The following is a 21,917-nucleotide window of genomic DNA, read 5'->3' as shown; positions in this document are numbered from 1 at the left end:
CACTAGGGCTCATAGGCGTAATTTACAGCGGTGGGGTGTGTGTGTGTGGGGCGGGGGGGAGTTTTAGTTGCTTTTTCTGCCGTTTTTGTTGCTTGGTTCAGATTTTTTTCTGAACTAGAGTTCAGTTCACTTCAGGTGTGAACGCGATCCGACCCAAAAACAGGAAGTGAACCAAAAACAGAGCATTTACTAGCCTGCAATTTCAACCTTGCACACAATTTACGGACTTATATATGATTTAAAGGATGATAACTTTCAGATCCATAACCTAATATGACCACACATCGCTGGTCGTCTGTGTGACATCATCATCTCTCTCCACTGTCTGTCAGCTGCTCATTGTTCACCTTCTTCTAAAATATTAGAAACACTAAAGCAGAACCAGAAAACCCAAGACGTTAAAATGTGGTGTTGCTCTATTATTTCTGAGAGCAGAAGTGTCGGCGAGTTTTGGATATTCTGTCCAAATTGCATATTTTACCAGCACTTGGTTAGTAGATGGTGCTAATTTTGAACCCTGCATGCAGTGTACGTTTGATGATGGTAACGGAGAGCTGATGAAGTGTGAGACTTAGTACTATGTCTCTCTGGTGGCTCCATTATTTCTGAGAGCAGAAGTGTCTGCGAGTTTCGGATATTCTGTCCAATAAACGTGTGACCGTCTCGATCGCGTGACGTGTGTTTACAGTGTTTGGTGTGTTTGATAAAGTGCAGTGTGAAAGCAAACTGAACTGAATAAAAAATACAACAATGTTGCAACTTCACCCCTGAATCGCACCGAGTCCATTAACTTTAGGTGTGAAAGCGCCCTACGACATGTTTTCATGTTTCCTTTCATGTGTTTCTCAGCTGTGCCTATGACTACTTGGAGCTGCGTGATGGCTCGACCTCCAACTCTGGCTTCATTTCCCGCCTCTGTGGCAACACCCGGCCATCTAGCCAGCATTCAACGGGTTCCTCCATGCTGCTCAGGTTTCGTACTGACACCAGTATCACGCACAAAGGCTTCAAGGCAAAGTACTCCATAGGTAGGCAAATCAAAACCATTTTCCAAATCCAGGGCTTTAGTTTTTTGAATTTGGATCCAGTTCTTATTATGACATATGACATTGGCTCAGACCTAACAAACACACATCATGTCCTATATCGGTACATATCGATACACATACTCACCTGCACTTTGAGCCACTTGATGTCAGTTTCAGACTTTGTTGTGTTTGCTGCTACCATTTCTTTTTGTGATAATGTGGTGTCAACGAGAGAGAAACGAGAGAGACTTTTCAAATCAGAGGTTTGACTACCGGTTTTAGTATAATCTACCAGCTCATGTTTCATTTGCTCTGGCACATACTTCCAGTAGTGACGGCCCAATGAAGCCTCATGAAGCTTCGTGAACCATTTTATTTATTTTCTAAGCCCACTATATGGCGCTCTTGGTTTAATGGAACACGCCGACTTATTGGCAGCGTGTACAAAAAACAACGTAACATGAGACACAGCCATCTTCTAACCGTAAACAAACCGGGAACTATATTCACAGACAGGCTTGCTGCAAAGCAAATCATTCCGCCCAAGTACTATATTCTTCCGCCTGAGAATATAGTTCCCGGTTTGTTTACGGTTAGAAGATAGCTGTGTCTCATGTTACGTTGTTTTTTTGTACACGCTGTGACTCTACAAATCACAACATGTAAATAGGAACATGTTGGCGTTATTTTGTCACTTATTCGGAGCAGTAGGATTACTGGAACCATTCACCTGCATGTTCTGTGCTGGCCTGATGCTGCTGGAACCTTCAGACAGCCTTACAACACGCACGGAGATGAGAAGGGTATGTATCGACTTGTCTAACTCTCGGGGTTACGGTGAATAAGCTAAATTCCCAATAAGTTGCCGTGTTCCTTTAAAGGAAAAGGCTCAATGGCAATTCATTGTGCTTTCAACCCTTTGTTGAACAGAGAGCGCCATCTAATGGGCTCAGGAGATAAAGAAAATGGTTCACCAAGCGTCATAAAGCCTCCATTGCCCATCAAAAATGTCTGGCCCCCCTCCCATTCAAACAGGTTTCTAGCCGAATAGAACCTGGGCGGACCAATCACAACCGTTTATCTCACATGGCGGGTTTAAGACAGATGACTGACTAAGGAGCGGCATGCTTGAACGCAGTTACGGAACGTAACCGTCTAGCACAACACACTAAGCTCACGAAACGCAGATCAAACCGTCAAACTAGACGGTGCTGATCAAATATGATTCAAGATCCTGTTACTGTTTTACCCATTTCACGCCTCAAATGTTTTTAAAAACACATTTTAGTGTAGCTGTAATTTAAGAAAGTTTGTGACCCAGCCGCCATGGGTTAACCCTAACCCTTACCCTCCTTCTTCAAAACGGACCAAGCACCGCCCCAACTTGCTTCATTGCTCCGATTGGTTGTAGGTCTTTTTAATTGTATCCAAAGGCATTTTAGTTTGCACCGTTGATAACGTCCTTTGGAAATTGAAAATGAACTGAGAAAATACACATTTGCAAATTAGTCTGGCAATGCCTGGCTAGATTGTACTCATTTTCCTCTCAACAAAATAGGAAACTGATGGTTATTTAGATACAGTGAAAATGAGTTTTAGTATTCATATCAGGATTTTAAAGGAAAAAGAACACTTCTGACCCTACCTCCAACCCCTCGCAGCAACATGTGGAGGCACCTACATAGGTCAGCGGGGGACGATCCGCAGCCCTGGCTTCCCAGGATCCAACTATCCCGACAGCTCCAGCTGTGAGTGGTACCTGGAGGGGCCCACGGGCCACTACCTCACCCTCAGTTACGGGAACTTCAGCCTGCAGACCTCTTCAGGATGCTCTGCCGACTATGTGGAGATCAGAGAGTACAATGCCTCAGGTGAGAAAACAACAGGATCACTTACAATCACTGTACAATTAAAAAATAAAAGCATGATTGTCTGAGTTTTAGAGTTGCTTCACAAAGATGCATCCATTGAAAATGTTTCACTCACACACCCTCTGTGTGTGTTGGTTGCTTGCTTACGTCAGTGTAACTAGTGCATTGTCTGTTTGTGGCGAATAGACACGATCTAAAAGAAAACCATTCCCCATTCAGCCGAACACATCTAGCAATGTAGAACTGGAGAACTTTTTGGAACTAGTGTTAGTGAACAAAAGAATAAATCCAATAGACATCAAGGACACATTTAAAATACCTTTAATTCATCTGGCACATTCTCAATAGACTAAGTTTAAAAAAACCCAACTCCAACGTCCAAGAATGATGGACGCCGAAACGCGTTGAAGTTGGTTTCAAACTTAAATGAATTGAAGGCATTTTACTTTTTTGCTGAAGACGAGTGCCTTTGGCTTTTCTTTGATGTCTATTACATTTACTTCAGTGCTTTTGAAGTAGCACTCATATTGTCGCTTGTCATAGAGTATGTTTATTTCACAGCATAAGTTATTTTTTGTATGTATGTATTTATGTGAATGAAATGAAAAGGCAATAAATGAATAGAAGAAAGGACTGTACAAAAGCCATGACGCGATGCAAAGATGCAAGTCCCCACTGTCAGATGCATTTCCTGAGTTGTTCTGTGTTTTGTAGGGCGCCTCCTCGGCCGACACTGTGGCAGTACCCTTCCAGCTTCCATGGACACGTCTGACAGCTTCGCCTACGTCAGGTTTGTCAGCGACACCAGCGCCAATGCGCCTGGCTTCAGTCTGACATTTGAAGCCAGCGTTGAAGGTACGATCGTTTCCAAGAGATTATTATAAAAGGATTGTTTTGTTGCACAATCACAAACTACATTGCATCAACATGATACTTACACGTGCAGTCAGGGTTCAAAATTAACTTTTTTGTCCACCAGTCAAATGGCTAGTGAATAGGGGTGTGACAAGACACTCAGCTCATGGGACGGGACACGAGATTGGGTTCACGAGAACAAGACGAGACGAGATTTTAACACTATTTTAAAGAAAACTTAAATTAATAAATATGACTGGAAAAATAGTCTTTCCTCAGAGAACCAAGGTTACAGTGTAACCAAACGTTTCATTGCAGCAGTAAACAAGGAAGTAGGCTGCTTTTGTCTTGATCTATGACCATTTTAAGACGAGGGGAGAACATTTCTCTTTGTTTAATATCATTAACAGTAAAGTTAGGTTTTTCTTTGTGCTAACGACTCATTTACAAAAAGACAGAGAAAGAGAGCGATCTGCGCGAGTCAGCGCCACACTGAACTGCGTGCTACAGTCTGTGTGTGTGTGTGTGTGTGTGTGTGTGTGTGTGTGTGTGTGTGTGTGTGTGTGTGTGTGTGTGTGTGTGTGTGTGTGTGTGTGTGTCGGGCGCGAATGAGAGAGAGAGGCCGTACCCTCTAATGGGGGCAACTAACGCTGGGTTTCACAGGCAGCTTTTTACAACTGCAACTACTGCTCTGCAAAAGTGAACTCAGAGTCAACTTTGGCGACCGGGGTGGGGTCTTCTCTGTTAATTTAGAGGTCCAAGAGACTCATCTTCAAAGCCAGATGTATTATAAGACCAACCAGGCCAGACTCCGTCTACTGGCTGCTGCTCTGCACTTGTGACCGATATCGCGAGACAATTTTTACCTCAACGAGAAGTCTCGCGGGACGAGATCTCGTCACACCTCTACTAGTGAATGTTCACATTTTACCAGACACTCAATAGATTACAATTGCTTTTTTGACTGGTGAGTGAAGCAAATCTACTAGCCATTGGATGTAATAGTCACATTCTATGATAAATAAACATTTAATATGTGGGGATGTAACGATACAGTCAACTCACGATTCAACACGATTCATGAATTTGAGTTCACGACTGTCTCACAAATATTTTTAATATTTTTAGTGGCAGGCAAAAAATATTACTTTATTTATAAGAACTGTGCAAAACAACATATGTGTCCTCTTGTCAAAGGTGCAACACACTACACCACAAGAAATCTTAAATAACAAAATAATATAATAAAAAAATATATTTAGATTTTAAAAACAAATCCCACATCAAACTGAAAAAAACATTTGGTTACACTTTACTTGAAGGTATAAGTGACATGACGTGTCATAAACATTATAAACAAGTCATAAACATTTATGATATAATGCTTCTTTTAGTAAGTGTCATTTGGTTTTTGTCATGACAAGTTATGGTTAGGGTTATGGTTAGAGTTAGGGTTAGAGTTCATTTGTCATGGCCCTTTGCTGCATGTCATTCTCCCCTCTCTCCCTCTTTCCTATCTACTGTAATAAAGGCCTAAAATGCCTAAAAAATTATCTTAAAAATACGTAAATATTGAGTCTATTTTGCTTTACGCTCAGAGAGATACATGAATGTATTCACTCACAAAATGTTGAAATTCTCTTTGTTTTACTTTTCCTCTCAGTCTGCGGAGGAGAGCTGAATGCTCCCTCAGGAACTATCTCCTCCCCCAATTACCCCAACTTGTACCCCCACAGCCGGGTGTGTCGCTGGGAGCTGGTGGTGACACCCGGCCGCCGGGTCACGCTCAGCATCGATGACCTGCGGCTGGAGGATTCTGGGACTTCCTGTGCATATGACTACGTTGAGGTGAGTCCTTCTCTGCCAATATTCCTTGACGTTTCATCACTTTTCTTTTCCCAGGTGAGCTCGCCTAGTTGGTCACCACAGGAGTTGTAGTAGTAATGAATTACTAGGGCTGGGATGTTATGCCTTTGTCCGATTGTTTCGATTCGTTCACAATACATGGTTGCCGATCGGCGGTACCATAGAAAATGGAAAATATTTAGGTGAATCGTTGGTAAAAAAAAATAAATAAATTATAAAATATTGATTCTAGGGAAAATAATCAAATTTAAAACTCATTGCAAACAAAATCACAAAACATACATGACATATTTTATTGCATCATTTGGACATCACCAGTAATTGTATATGTCATAGTGTCTTACTTTATTGTGACTGTTTGTAATCCCTGTTAAACCTATAACTACATCTTAATGTTCTGTGCAGTCCTCTTGCTTTAAACCCCCACTCTGAACACACACCTACATTTACAGTATAACTCCAAAGGAGTACCCCATACTGATGTCTACATGATAACCTCTGTGTGTTGTAGATACTGAACGGTTTGGCGGCCGATGCCCCGCGCCTGCAGAAACTCTGCGGTTCAGTACCGGCAGGCACGCAGGTGCGCTCCTCCGGCAACACCATGACCGTTGTGTTCCGCTCTGACGCTTCTGTGTCCAACGGCGGCTTCACGGCTTCCTACTCCTCTGAGGAGCCTGCAGGTTAGATACTCCCTGCGACCAAAACTCAGTGCTGCATATTCATCCGTAACTCAATCCATAAAAATGTTGCTGTACAATTAATTGTCTCAGAAATAATTGCGAATTAAAGTTTTGAATGAATTCCAGGATACATCTTTTGTAATAACATAATATAATACAAATAATAATGTAATAACACAAGTACACAGCCTATGAAGTAAACAACACCTCTTTATTATCATATAATATTTTTTCTAACTATATCCCCTCCCCCCTTGTCATTTTTGTTGCTATGACCATGTATAGGGTCAAGTGCCAACAACTGACAACTGAAATAAAAATATATAGTCCGACCAATAATCACTTATATAAATTTTGGCATATCTAAACAAAATCAACAATTTGGCATATCTAAACAAAATCACACCTTAAGACCTTAGCTAATAAACACCGCAATTATGTGAAAAAATTAACAATTAGACAATTATGTAATAATTGTTACAGGCCTATCTATTACAACAACAAGGCAAGCCATGGCTTCTTTTATCCCTGTGGCCATTGAGAAGCTTAATTTACTTCATTAACATGCTTGCTTTTATGTGTATACATGTGAGATAGCTTGGATTGATTATTTAACGCTGTAACAAGGGAATTTCCCCAGTGTGGGATCAATAAAGTCTCTTATCTTTTCTTATCTTACCTAAGACAGTCTAATACAACAGCCTGCAATACATGTTCAGTTTTTTGTTGAAACTTTAAAAGAAAAGTGTTGATTCAACTTTATGGTAATTATGCAGGATGCAGTTTGTGCTGCCGTTGAATTGTATTGTGTTATACTGTTTGTAATATTTACCCCAATTGTCATGTATATCTTATTGTGCTCCTACATTTTTATGTTGCCTTTCCTCAGAGTGTGGTGGAGTCCTGAACAACCCAGCGGGCGGGAACTTCACGTCCCCCGGCTACCTGGTGTCCAACTACAGCAACAACCTCAACTGTGAGTGGCTGATCCAGAACCCACAGCACGTCAACTCCTCTATCGTGGTACTGATAGAGGACCTGCACCTGGAGAACCACCAGACCTGTGACACAGACTACCTCCAGTTCCGCTTAGGTGAGTGCCGCACAGAGACACATGCATTTCATTTCATTCATTCTAGTGTTTCAAAAGTAGTCTATAATATTGGAGCGTATGCAATGTTGGTGTTTTGAAGTTGACAGTTGAGTTCATCAATCTCCACCCTCTTGGAAATCACTGTCTGAAAACCTAAGCTGGGGATACGGGTGACAGGCTGAGAGACTTTAAAGGGGCGATAGAATGATTATATAGGGTATTTCACACTGTTCCTTAAGGTCTCCTAATAGGGTATGTAACGTTGGTTGGGCTGAAAATTGCTTGAATGCTGTTTTATGGGTCCTTAACTACCCTGTGAATATGGCCCTATTTGTAACAAGAGCTTTTCTTCCAAATATGGTATGCTCATGAATATTTAGATGATCTGCGCGCTGATTGGTTTGAGCGAACCACATACACATCCATTGGAGACTAGACAGCAGGTCTCATATTTCAGACACTGCAAAGTTATACATTGTTTGTCTGCTATTTCGTTATTAAATTCACTTCTGAGACTTTTTTTATGCGAGAAATCAACTATATAAAGCTCAAATATGGGCCGTTTTACGAAAATGTATGGCTAATTGCAAATTTGGTAAGACGTGTCGGACTTTAGGAGCTCCACACAGTCTGACGAGAAAACGGCAACCTCCATACCTAGTGAAAGTCACCGTTTCTCGATTACTGGACTACTGGGGCTCGGGGCTCAACGGAGCTCCGCGGAGCTGGCTGGCTGCCAGCTGCCGGCATAACTAGAGTATATTTACTCGACGACCCATATTTGACCTCTACATAGTTGATTTCTCGCATAAAAAAGTCTCAGAAGTGAATTTAGTAATTAAATAGCGGACCTCTGGAGATCTGCATGACCTAGCTAGATTCAGAAGACTAAGCTGACCTCACGTCAGTGGTGTAGCCTATGCAAATGTTGGGGCGTGACAAAGACTAGGAGTTGAGATGCTTACGTCAACTTTTAGCTTTGTTCAGATTTGCCCGTTTTCAGCGGCAGTTTCAAAATGTGAGATTTGCATAGTAAAGGGGTATCAATGGGATTTTGAGCTTCTATGTATGTCCTATTTACCCACCGAACTGTCATTATTCAACTATGACAAGGTAAAATCGGTTTTGCATTCTATCACCCCTTTAAGTCAGACTTTTCCCAAATCCCACTTCTCTTTAAAGTGCCCATATTATGAAAAAATCACTTTTTCTGGGATTTTGGGTGTTATGTTGTGTCTCTGGTGCTTCCACACACATACAAACTTTGAAAAAAATCCACCCATGCTGTTTAGAGTGAGATACGGTTTCTGAATGTGTCCTGCCTTCAATCTCTGGGTGAGCTGTTCAAAATCAGCACGGTTTGTGACGTCACAAGCCGAAACGAGTAGGCTAACCGCAACCATTAGCTCGTAGCGTTAGCATGCTAACGCTATGGCTAACGCTAGCATGCTAACGCTAGCATGCTACCTCGTTCTCAATAGCAAAGCACTGCTACAACACACACAAGTTCACCATAATCTACAAAAGAACTACTTACATGTGCGCCCTCATTTAGAAGTCTCCCAGCTAATCCTGCCTTGTAACTGAGCAAAGTTGTAGAAACAGCCTTTCTTTTACTGTCTATGGAGCTAGCTAGCTGACATGATCTACATCTGAGCTACTGGGCATGTGCAGTGCAATCAAAGATAGTACAGAAGAAGAAGAAGAAGAAAAGAGGTCTCACTCTGTAGCTAAAACAGAGACCAGTTGAAAAGAGGATCTGCAGCAGTGAGAGAGAGCGGTGCAGTACAACACAAATATGGTGTTTTTTGAAAATTAAACCATGTAAACCTATTCTGGTACAACCTTAAAATACAATTATGAACCTGAAAATGAGCATAATATGGCTGCTTTAAGCTTTAATATGTTAAGTTGACCGTTTGTTTACTGAGAGGAGGAAGAGTTATGACTCAAAAAGTCATAATTAAAAGCACATCCAGGCACTTAAGGTTGGTTACAGAAAATAAAAGGCCTTTAATTCATTTGGCAAGACATTTAAAAGTACACCAAAGCGTGTCGGCCAACACGTACTTTTAAGTTGAGTGCTTGGATATATGGATGGATGGATGGATGGATGGAAAGATGGATAGATGGATGGATAGATGGATGGATGGATGGATGGATGGATTATATCTGTCTTCATGTTTTGCTTTTATTAAACTTTCCACCCCCTCCCTTAGGTGACAATGATGGGGAGCTGTTGGCCAAGTTTTGTGGGCAGACCACCCCCAACCTTCCCATTGTGGTCTTCACCCCAGAGCTCTGGGTCCATTTCAAGACAGACACCTCCCAGGGAGACCTGGGCTTCAAGGCAAAGTACTTGTTCTCTGGTAAGACGGAGATAGGGCTTAAATGTGGCATTATCTTTGTCTAATCCATCAGGCATATTGTTATCAGCAAAGTCCTTATATGGATCATTCTCTCTCTGCAGAGTGTGGAGGCTGGCAGACAGGTGATGCAGGGGCGTTATCCAGTCCTGGCTACCCCAACATCTACCCCAGCCCCAGTCGCTGTGCTTGGCTGCTCGAGGCCCCAGTGGGCCACACTATTACGGTGAGTCGGCACCATGGCCCGGTGCCTTGACTGAACTCAAAGAATGGAGGGAGTTAACAGGGATATACTGTCTGCAGGCGGAAAAGGGAAATCATTTATTTTCACCATAATTCCTTCCATAAGTAACACAATGGCAGAATGTATGACTGTTTTGGTGATTGGTTTCAACATTTTCTGTGATGAACATCTAAAAGCAAAAATCCTTTCAGATGGAAAATATTCAGACTTTTTTTTTCTTAAAATATGATGACTTTTTTCTTGAAATAATACAATTTTGTTCCTATAATATTCCGACTTTTGTTCTTGAATTTCTACAATTTTTTCTCAAAATATTACGCGTTTTTTTCTTAGACTATTAGGACTTTTTCCTTTATTTTTTGGGACAAAATCTTATTAAATGGGGTTCCATGATTTAATTTGGGTCAGTTTAGCGGCCCTTGACCACTGTTCACCTCCCAGTATTACCTTCAGCTGGATCGGCATTGATCCACTCCATTGAAATACGTAAGAATCAGTGTGCTGAGGCAGAGATCACTGTTTGTGTGTCCAGATTCTGCTGAAGTTGTTCAACCTGAGGACCTACTGCTCAGTAGCCAACTACGTTGTTAATAAATTCCTTGGTTTCCACTCCCCTGTCTTACTACAGCTAACCTTCAGCTACTTCCACCTGGAGCCTCACCCTCAATGTGGCTGGGACTCTGTCACCATCTTCAATGGAGGCTCCCCTGGCTCCCCTGTTATTGGCCAGTACTGTGGGACCACCTCTCCAGGAACCATCCAGTCAGGATCCAACAAGCTCGCTGTAGTCTTCCTGGCGGACCATAGTGTGTCCGGAGGAGGCTTTGTGGCCTCCTGGTCTGCTGATTCCTCAGGTGGGTTGATGCATAGACTGTATAAGTGAAGGAAAATTATCTCCATTATCATTATTACCATTATCTTCAACTGTATCAGTGTTCTCAATCTTTCGGTCATAATATTTGTATGATCATTTATACATTACTGTCAATTTTTTTTCCCTGTCCAGGCTGTGGAGGGGTGATCCATGCTGATACGGGAACAATCAAGTCTCCAAACTATCCCCAGAATTTCCCAGCCAATGTGGAATGTTCCTGGCGTATCATTGCCCATGAGGGGAGCCACCTGGAGATGAGCTTCAACAGCGATTTCCAGATTCCAGATAGCACCGGGACCTGCCAGAGCAGCTACATCAAGGTGCTAGCACTGAACCACAGCAGAAACATGTTCAAATGATGTGTTAGTTCAGGCACTAATACACACTGCAGTTTCTTTATGATGGTCACACCAGCTGCTTTATAGAGAAACTAGTCTATATCCATGTTGTTCCACATCCGGGATTGCTCCGGTGCCACCGGAAATTCTGCCGGATATCACTCTTTTCGGCCGGATGTCCATCACCTTCCTCTTTCTTTGTGTTGCCGTTCTAAACTCCAGTGGATTTATGAGGACTATGGTTAACTGCTCCTCAGATCTCTGCAGGGTACATCTGTTGCACGACTAAAACTTTTGAATGTACACGTTCCACCAAAAGAAGTTCCTTCCCGAGGCTATTTTGCAGCGACACTGTGGCGCGACTCGGTCCTTAGCTCCACACAAGACGATTGTGATTGGTTTAAAGAAATGCCAACAAACCAGATCACGTTTTTCCCCCAACCCCGAATGCTGTGTGGACTAGCCAGACCTTCCTCCGCAGCACTGTGGAGGAATGGCAAGAGTTAGTTAGTTAAGCTAACATTAGCTTAAGATAATAATGTACTAGCTTGCCCAGTTGGACGTTTTTTTTAAATGATGTTGCTGTGTTCTGAGTTCTCAGTACAGCAATTACTTTTGGTGAGTACATCAAGGTTATCATAACCGATAGAATCGATGGACAGGACTTGAGCCAGTGAACGGTGCTTGAGGTAAGAAATCGGCAATGCAGTAACAGAATCTTGATTCATATTCATTCATATTGATCAGCGCTGCCTAGTTTGACAGTTTGATCGCAATTCACAAGCAGTCATTGACACTGCGTTAAAGACTCCTCGGCTCTGATTGGTTGTTTTCCTTTGGCGCTGGTGCCATAAGAAGTACTAGGGGGAGGCAGAAGAACAGGATTTCTTTCACAGATTCTAAAAAAAGTTCCTCTACAGTTGCCTCTAACTGTATTTTGAAAATGGCAATGTGCAAAAGTTGCCAAGTAAATCTGAGTATACAGATGTGTACAGTATATTTAAATTTTTTTTTTTCATTTGACAACAATTACTGAATTAGTATGTATTTTCCTGCAGGTGTGGTCAGGTCAGACCCAAAATACCCAGGCTCTGCTGTCAACAGGCTGTGGCTCGGTGGCACCGGGCCCCGTCATTGCTCCATATAACATCATCACAAGCCGGTTCCAGGGCACTGGAGCCCCTGGCAGAGGTTTTTCAGCCTCCTTCAGCACCAGTAAGAACCAGGCAGTAGGGTTGGGTACTGAAACCCGGTGCCTAAACAACCGGTATCTACCGGACAGAATAGCAATGCGGATTTTGGTGCCTCATTTCGGTGCTACTTAAATGTCTGCGCTGCTTTGTGATGCTCCGAAACAGACGTTAGAGGCAACAGAAGCATCGCTGCATGTGAAGCTTGTTAACATTACACTTGGCAGCAGGTAATGTTAGCCTAACGTTAGCTAGCAGCTGGATTAAACACGGTTAAAATGCTGACAGCTAACGTTAAACTGTGTAACGTGTGACTGTATTTCACTGTAGAGCATTCCAACAGCAGGACGTACAACAGTCTGCAGCTGCTGTTGTCGGAAAAACAACACAGGTGATGCGTTCACTGAAACTGGTAGCATAAGCCTTGTGGTGCATTCAATGTTATTGTAAAATACCATTTTCCCATCTGCTGGTTGTTTTTGTCATTTACCAGCAATTTACTGGTGAATTAAGTTATTGTTTCAAGTTATTGTTATTACAATATTAATAAATTCTTTAATTTTGACCGTATGGCCTTAGCAATAAACAAGCCGTTCTTTAATGTCACCACTGCATGTCTCATATAGTCTTCTCATTTACAGTTTGGTCGACATAAATCCCTAAAAAAGTCAGGAAAATGTTCCTCAGCCATCATAGAAAAAAAAACGCCCAAAAACTTCGGCAAAAGTTACCAAAACGTCGGAAAAAGTTACCAAAATGTCGGAAAAAGTGACAACAACGTCGTAAAAAGTGACAAAAAAATCTGAAAGAGTGACAAAAAATTCCGAAAAAGTTATAAACTGTATTGTGAACCTAACCTGGCCAGCTAAAAATGTGAGAGGGGCCGGATTTAGCCCACGGGCCTTGATTTTGACACGTGCCTTAGATCAGTGGTTCCCAACCTGGGGTCCGGGGACCCCTCAGGGGGGCGGCAAAGATCAGAGGGGGGGCGCAAGTCTTTATCTGGTTTGAGGTTGAGGTAAAAAAAAAAAAATATTCGCACGTTAAACAAATGATGATAATACACCAGAATATATAATGTATACAAAAGTCTGTATAAAAACTATATATTTTTGTTCTCGCTTAAAATTCTAGGCAGGCTACTTAGTAGGCCAAACCTCCGGGACCTCTTAACCTGTGACCTTGCTGTCATCAGGTCAGCTGCTAGCTGATATCATCCTCATTTTTCCTGCCGCCACGGCATCACTATTTTATGAATGAAACATGGTGGAGAAACGTAAAAGTGTTGATAACTCCTCTATCAAAAAAGAAAGTAAGGCTCTATCTCAAGAGTTACCTCAACTTCGGTTTCGGAAGGTGGGCTCAGCTTTTCTTAGACATAAGTAGGGGGGCACCAAGGAAAAAAGGCTGGGAACCACTGCCTTAGATGGTGGGTACTTCAGTGTTGCAGTGAGGTATGATGTGGTCAGTCCCAACAAAATGCAAAGCAAGTGTGATGTCTTCTGTTCATCAGGGTGCGGTGCAAACTTCTCAGCTCCCAGCGGCCGTGTGGTTTCTCCAAATTATCCAGCCGACTACCCTGACTACTCCAACTGCAACTACACCATAGACGCCGGACAACAGACTGTGGTTGTCCTCACCTTTAAAGTCTTCCAAGTAGAAGGCAAGTGTAGCATACGGACAACAAATCATCTGCAGAAGTCTCATCTCCCTTTTGGAACATTTGGAATTTAATGTTTTGTACTCTTTGTTGTTTGATGAACATATGTGTTGAGTTACAGTCTGTTTTTCCTGTTGTCTAGCACACTCCACCTGTCTGTATGATGGGCTGAAGATCTACAGCCTGGCTACTAGTGGCTCTGCTATCGCCACTGTGTGTGGTAGCAGCATCCCAGGGCCCTTCTTCAGCTTTGGCCCCATGTTACTCCACTTCTACTCTGACTCCGTGATCGAGGACCGTGGCTTCATGGCAGAATACAGTGCCATTCGTAAGTAATGAAGAGGAGAAATATTTGCTATATTCTAATGATGAAATAAAGCCATTGGCAGTTGTAGTGAACAAAAACAAGGTGAGAATGTAAGGACTTTGGACAAAGTTGTCAGTCAAATGTATGTTGTTAAAGTTGGATTGGTTCACGGAATTTCACAACTGCAGCTAGTCCCGGGTATGCCCCTACAGGAGGGTCACTGCCATGACTTACAGTGAGGTTCAGGTCACGGGTAAACCATTGCACTATGCAATGCTATGCAGTATTTATCCAAAACAAGTCACAGAAACAAAGTTAGGGGTACAGTGTGTGTATTACTTATGTTTTGAGGACATAAACCTGTTTTCACAGTTACATTGTGGGGACTCGCCTTCCTTTCGGGGACAAAATGCAAGTCTCCATAACGTGAATCATTACATTTTAAGGGGAAGATTTGGTTTGAGGTAAGGTAAGAGGTTAGAATTAGGCAAGTAGCGGTTATGGTTAGGATCAGTGTCTAGGAAATGAATGTAAGTCAATGTAATTTCCTCTTAAGTGATGGAAACACGAGTGTGTGTGTGTGTGTGTGTGTGTGTAGCATGTGGGGGTTTCTTCAACAGCACTGCGGGTACAGTGAGCAGTCCAGCGCTCTCCATGACCAACTACCACCACAACATCAACTGTACCTACCATATCATTGTCCGTGCAGACCGAGTTATGGATCTCAAGTAAGACTGCGCTGAGTGCACCAACTGCATTACTTGGATTAAAGGACCAGAGTGGAAAACTGAAAGTGTATTTTAGACATACCCTTTTTTTTTGTGATTAACATTTTTTTCTTTTCTGAATCTCTTTTTGTAAAAATGACAGACATTATCTTTAGCATCAATCTTGTATAACATTTTTGAAAAAATCAAAGCATTCCCTGTTGGTCCCCATTGGGCTCATGTTGTGTTCATACTGGCTGCGGAAATTGGCTTCACGTTGCGTTACTCATGCTCAAATTGAAATTCTCTCATGGACTGAAATTGAAATTCTCCTAAACTCACATGGATCTGACAATAATGCAAATTGCATGTGTTCACTTCTATCGCATCATTGGTTTGGTATTTGCATCTTTGCATTGACTTTCACGCAAAACGCAGGTGGTTTGACTTGGGTATCAGGCTGTTTGTGCAAAAGAACTTTAAAATCTCCAGAGAACTAGTTTTTTAAATTATCCTTTTCTCTCTCCCTAGGTTTAACACCTTCCACCTGGAGGCATCTTCTTCCTGTCGCTATGACTATGTGGCAGTGTATGACGGACAGGACACCTTGGCGACCTTGCTGGGGCAGTTCTGCGGTGCAGTGCTCCCACCCGATCTGCGCTCCTCCACCAACCAGTTGTTCATCGTCTTCAGGACAGATGCCACAGTGAATGGGATTGGTTGGAGGGCTACTTACAGTGAGACACTCGGTAGGTCAATGTTACTGAATTTGTGATGGCAGTTGAGGATGGAGTAGCTATTTACACTTCTTAGCAGCTCATGCATGCAAAAAAGCTAAATGAGCTGTGGGCACTCTTTTTGAAGGTGCAGACCTATCCAGTTGCCTGTCTGATAGCTCCGCTAAAAAAACATCCAAGACCCATTTGAGATAGATTGAATTCCAATTGTTCAAATCACCTCCAGAGGTGGTTAAATACGATCTATCCATGCGTTAGTTTATGGATAGTAGTTGCCAGTGAAAGGACGCTTCATAAAGCATTTCCTGAGCCCACTAGATGGTTCTCTCTGTCAAACAAAGGTTTGAAAGCACACTGAATTGCCATTCCTTGAGCCTTTTTCTTTAAACCAAGAGCGCCATCTAGTGGGGTCAACAAATACAACCAGTGGTTCTTGAAGCTTCATTTGGACATCACTAGTAGGTACCACCTCCACCATTCTAGAGATTCTAAGAGGCTTGATTTAAATGTAGATCAGGAAAGCCAAAATGGTTTGCAATCAGTGTGATCTGGCCATGGAGACGCATGTACAGTATATGGTTTAGTGTATTAAATCACATCTGAATTTTATACAAGACACTTCACATTTCAGGTTATTTGGAACATACTTAACATATGGATGGACAGTAGCGATGGCTAAACGAAGCCTTGTCAATCATTGTCTTTATTTTCTGAGCCCACTAGAAGGCGCTCTCTGTTCAACAAAGGGTTGAAAGCACACTTAATTGCCATTCCTTGTGCTTTTATTTGCCTTTTTTTAACCAAGAGTGCCATCTAGTGGGGTCAGAAAATAAATAAAATGGTTCATGAAGCTTCATGAGGCTTTATTTGGCCATCACTATTGGACAGTGAAATGTGGATTATTATTATTATTATTATTATTATTATAGTGAAAAGAAGTTTGTATCAACACTATAACGCCTGTTTAGCATTTGATATAGTAAATTATATGAATGTATCATTTACTACGTTTTAGTTTTGATGAGTGTTTGTTTGCTGAATTGCCTGCAGGTCCAGCACAGGGATGTGGTGGCTACCTGTCCATGCCCATGGGCATGTTTGGTTCTCCAGATCCAGACCTGGATGGGCGCTACGAGCCCAGGATGGACTGCCTGTGGACTATTGAGATGCCGGTCAACAGGGCCATCAACCTGACCTTCACTTCTTTCGACGTTGAGAACTCCCCTAATTGCCGCTACGACTATCTCAACGTAAAGAACCCCCGGCCGTTGTAAATATTAATGGCAGATATTACTTATCTGTCATTAGAACATCATAGCTGACTATGACACCAGATATAGCTATTTTGTGTGATGCTGTTGCAAGAATTCAAAAGAAATGATTTCCAACTGCAAAATTCTACTCATAAGATTAGGTGTTGGTGTGACAACATCAATGAACTGAATGCTTAATCAGTAGGTTGCTAGTGTGAACTAATGATAACTTACTAATAGGGATGTAACGATGAATCAGGAAAGATTACAACTGGTTGAGCATAGGGTTACTTAACATTGCACAGCAGGGGGGGGCGCCCGGGTAGCTCAGTGGTAGAGCGCATGCCCAGATATGAGGTTTATTCCTTGACGTAGAGGGGTTCGAATCCGGCAACTTCCTGCGTGTATTCACCCTCTCTCTCCCCTCTGCATATCTGTCATGAATAAAGGCAGAAATGCTCAAAAGAATAATCTTAAAAGAAATACCATTACACAGCAGGTAAAGTTAGCCTACCAATAATTAGCTAGCTTAAACACAGTTAAAATGCCAACAGCTAAACGGTGTAAAGTGTGGCTGTATTTCACTGGAAAGGATTCCAACAGCGGGGCATACAACAGTCTGCAGCTAAAGACACTAGCTGCATTTTAAGACAGCATGGCCACTGCCGCTGTAAACAACAGAGACAGGACTTAATTAATGGTGCGTTCAAGTCCAGCTTGTGTTGCATTCATTGTTGTTGTAAAATACCTGCAATCTAGTATTTCTTCTTTTTTGACGTTTAACAGCAAATGACTAATACAATAAGTTTCTGTTAGAAGTAATTTTTATTGCATTTTAAATAAGTCACTAAAGTTTGCCCACACTGAACAAGGCATTCTCTAATGTTTTATTTATCTTTTGTTATTTAAGATAAAAATCAATTTAGATAAGAGGACACAACTGTTGTTTTGTACATTTATTTATTTATATATATATATATATATATATATATATATATATATATATATATATATATATATATATATATATATATAAATAAAGGAAAAAGTCTTTTTTCTGCAGCTTGTTCTGTTAAAAACAATTGTTAGAATTGTTAGTATGATGGGGGCGGCTTCTGCCTCACCCTGAGTAAACCGTGCGCGTCCTTTGCAGAGGCCCAGGTTTGAATTCAACCTGCAGCCCTTTACTGCGTGCCATGCCCTCTCTCTCTTCTTCCTTTCCTGTCTATCCACTATCAAATAAAGGGAAGAAATCGTATTGTGAACTTAAAATCGTGAATGGTATCAAATTACATTGTGTGAGTTGAGTGTATCGTTACATCCCTACTAACTAATGATCATTTTGATTGGTATTACATTATTTCAACTTACGTTGTAGATTTGCTTCTGTGTTGATGCATTTCTGCAATTCATGATGCTAAGTATAATAATAAGAGGCACTTAAACATGGTCAGATTTGTCCTGCTTGTAATACTAAAGTACTGTAGGACAAACTACATTGGCAAAAACACTTTGACAAAAATGGCTGCTTTTTGCTACTTTTCGTTTATGTTTGTCAATGTCTGTGTATCTCCATAAGGTGTATGATGGTGACAACACTAACTTCCCTCTGGTTGGGAAATTTTGTGGAAACACCATCCCTGCCAATTTTACATCCAGTGGAAACTTCCTGACGATTCACTTTGTCACTGATAACGTAGTACAAAGATCAGGCTTCAATGCTACCTACAGAGCTGTGCCATGTAAGACACTTCCTACTCCACACTCTTCTTACTACACTCTAAACAAGGCTTAAAGCTGTACAACACCATCTTGCTCACTTAAAACCAATACTTAGCCCAAAATGACTGTGTTCAAAAACCCATCTGCAGCTGCCTCATTGGCCAGGAGTCCAGTCATAGTTTACATGTACTGTATGTTACTCACACCCAGATTTCCACTGTCTGTGTTTCTGCTATACTTTCAATTATGTGCATTTACCAAACCTGTCAATATGCCTGCTCCCCCTCAGTGTTATGCGGCGGGACTCTGAATGCCACCACCTCCATCCAGACCCTGACCTCACCTTCCTTCCCCAATGCCTATCCTCCTTACACGTCCTGCCGCTGGATCCTGGATGCTCCAGCCCAGGAAAGCATTAAAGTGTCAGTTGAGACCTTTGTCCTCCAGCCCAGCCAGAGCTGCTCCACAAACTACCTGGACATTAAGGACTGGCCTGTGGTGAGTGTCATGTTGGCCTTTAAATGTGGATACATGAGGAGGCTCAGGCCGAGATCAGGTCAGTCCTGGTTTGGGCATTTATTGACTACATTTACATGCACACTAATATTCCACTATTATTTTGAACATGACAATATTCAGAATTTGATCCAGGTCATGTAAACAGCATACTCCGTTTGGATATTCCGAATAAGGCCTCTTTCCCAATTTAGCATTTTCTGATTAAGGCTTGTGTGATATGTCGGTAATATTCAGGATTTAGAGGCATTCTTTGGACATGTAAACAGCGCATTCGGAAAATATGTCTCAATCTGGGTTTTTACTACAGTTTACGGCCAGTTTACAGCTAACCGTCAGCTCTGTGTGTTGTTATGGTTGTTGTATACAAAACCAACCAGCTAACCAGACCTTTTCAAGAAGCTGGTTGAAGGAATGAAAAGGGGAGGCTGTGTTCGCACGGTCGAACAAGTCCACCACCGGTGGAAAACTTTGAAAATGCACGGCTGCCTTTAATGGGATTATTAGTGGAATATTCTCTTTCATTTTAATGATCATTTTATTGGCAAAGTGTGTAAACTAAGGCAGGAAATGCCAACAACAAGTTGTAATCCATCATGTTCATGTATAACAGACCAAATAATGAAAGACAATAACTGTATTTTTGAATTGTGCAAAGTAAGTATAGAACAGGTGGTTGTCTATCAATAATGAAAAACCACCTGGTATTGACAACTTGGATGGAAAATTACTGAGGATGGTTGCTGACCAAATTGCCACTCCTATATGTCACATTTTCAATTTAAGCCTTGTAAGCAAGGGCGAGGCTAGCCCCTTTTTAGGGGTGCTTCAGCACCCCTAAAAAGTAGCTCAGCACCCCTAAAACTTGGAGTTAGAAATGTTGTTATTCTAACATTTTTGTTCGTCTTTGACAAGGTTAAATAATGTCCAAAACATACTCCGTAGTTTGTGGTTTAAAATGTATGTGTTAAGGATGAAAATGAAAACATCCCCGCTTAGCAAATGGTATCATCCTCTTCTCTTCTTCTACTTCTCCTCTGTACCTGTACCGCTCAGCACGACCGTCATCCAGCGCGAAACACACGCAGAGTGAGAACCCGTTATGTAGTGTTGTGAATCAACTAAGTTGCTCCAAAGCTGTGTCTCACAAACCATATCGGTGAGTACCTGAATCACGTGTACACCTATAATAACGCCGCCTTCACACTGGCAGTTGAAATCAGCTCCGTAATACGCAATACGCCCCCAGCGGACGTCGTACTACACCGTTGAAAAGCTTCGGAAGCGACTCACAAAAATGGCAGAGAGACTAGAACGAGTGATAAGTGTCTGAATGTCCGATTCTCTCTGACCTCTCTTATACAGATATAAATAGAGAGGCTGCTGCATGGAGAAAAGTTGCCCAGGACGTTGACATGTCACGTCGGTTAAATGTGATATAGCGGTATAATGTCAATAGTTCGGTGTCTGTTGCTAGCTAACCAATTAGCATTAGCAGGTTTGTTTATCAGTACCATAGCAACGCACATCACGTGCGTCTTTTCTGGTCAGTCGTCATGGAAACATCTCTATCACTCTGGCCCTGGCGTTTGGACCAGAGTGAAAAAACAAACATATCACTGTATACTACCAGTAGGCCTATGTGTGAAAACACTCACTGTGGCTTTTTAAATGAATTGTTATTCATTCCTAGATTTATATCTGTTATTTTTCAGTTGTGGCTGACTATCAAACTAGACAATAAAAGAAAGTTTAATGTTTTTCTTTTGCTGTATTTATTCATTCCTCACACACAGAGGATTTAACCTGAACCAGGCTTAACTCCTGAACTCATAGCATCTCTCTCGCTCTCTCTCTCTCTGTCTCTCTCTTTCTCTTTCTGTCTCTCTCTCTTTCTCTTTCTGTCTATCTGTCTCTCTCTCTCTCTCTCTCTCTCTTTCTTTCTCTCTCTCTTTCTTTCTCTCTCTCTCTCTCTCTCTCTCTCTCTCTCTCTCTCTCTCTCTCTCTCTCTCTCTCTCTCTCTCTCTCTCTCTCGGCACATGGAGTTAACGGTCAGGAAAACCAGCTGAGTGAAGAAGGTTTTGTGTTTGTTACAGGGGGCTGTCTGTGTGAACTCTCACAATTAAGCTGGTGCTCTGAAAAGGTCTCAAAAAAAAAGACAAACAATCTGGATGTTGGAGTTAGTTGAACCAATGTTAAAATGATAAAGTTATTTTTCAATAGACATATTTTTGTTTTTTGTGTGAAAAGAGGGTGGGTGGTGGCAGTGGGGCTCATTGGTTGCTCAGCACCCCTAAAGCTCTGACCCTAGAATCGCCCCTGCTTGTAAGTAATGTTTTTCCTCAAATTTGGAAAGAAGCTAAAGTTATTCCTTTGCCCAAGCTAGCTAGGGCTGCCTTCACCGTCACTAACAGCCGACCTATTAGTTTGTTGCCTGTTCTTAGCAAACTATTGGAAAAAATTGTATTTGACCAGATCCAGAGCTATTTTTCTGTTAACAATTTGACAAGCAAGTATCAGCACGCTTATAGGGTAGGTCACTCAACATGCACTGCACTTACAGAAATGACGGATGATTGGTTAAAGGAAATTGATCAGAGGAATATT

The 21,917-nt window shown here is 41.8% G+C and overlaps 1 protein-coding gene across 2 annotated transcripts in view; it reads left to right on the top strand.

The window, feature by feature from the left end:
* The window catches only part of cubn (cubilin (intrinsic factor-cobalamin receptor)), a 143,487-nt gene that overhangs the window by 83,765 nt on the left and 37,805 nt on the right, over positions 1-21,917 (top strand). For both annotated transcript variants that reach the window (XM_031300163.2, XM_035998238.1), the window contains exons 45-62: positions 850-1,028; positions 2,690-2,899; positions 3,614-3,754; positions 5,418-5,602; positions 6,132-6,303; positions 7,193-7,396; positions 9,616-9,765; positions 9,867-9,988; positions 10,635-10,860; positions 11,013-11,200; positions 12,277-12,433; positions 13,922-14,071; positions 14,211-14,396; positions 14,974-15,103; positions 15,614-15,831; positions 16,870-17,069; positions 18,652-18,814; positions 19,084-19,292. In XM_031300163.2, the coding sequence (XP_031156023.1) occupies positions 850-1,028; positions 2,690-2,899; positions 3,614-3,754; positions 5,418-5,602; positions 6,132-6,303; positions 7,193-7,396; positions 9,616-9,765; positions 9,867-9,988; positions 10,635-10,860; positions 11,013-11,200; positions 12,277-12,433; positions 13,922-14,071; positions 14,211-14,396; positions 14,974-15,103; positions 15,614-15,831; positions 16,870-17,069; positions 18,652-18,814; positions 19,084-19,292 (3,190 nt within the window). The remainder of the gene's footprint in view (positions 1-849; positions 1,029-2,689; positions 2,900-3,613; positions 3,755-5,417; positions 5,603-6,131; positions 6,304-7,192; positions 7,397-9,615; positions 9,766-9,866; positions 9,989-10,634; positions 10,861-11,012; positions 11,201-12,276; positions 12,434-13,921; positions 14,072-14,210; positions 14,397-14,973; positions 15,104-15,613; positions 15,832-16,869; positions 17,070-18,651; positions 18,815-19,083; positions 19,293-21,917) is intronic.

Source organism: Sander lucioperca, chromosome 23 (genome assembly GCF_008315115.2).
Source record: "Sander lucioperca isolate FBNREF2018 chromosome 23, SLUC_FBN_1.2, whole genome shotgun sequence".
NCBI classification, from domain to species: domain Eukaryota; kingdom Metazoa; phylum Chordata; class Actinopteri; order Perciformes; family Percidae; genus Sander; species Sander lucioperca.
Note: the sequence above shows the minus strand (reverse complement) of the source record. Positions and strands in the feature narration are given on the sequence as shown.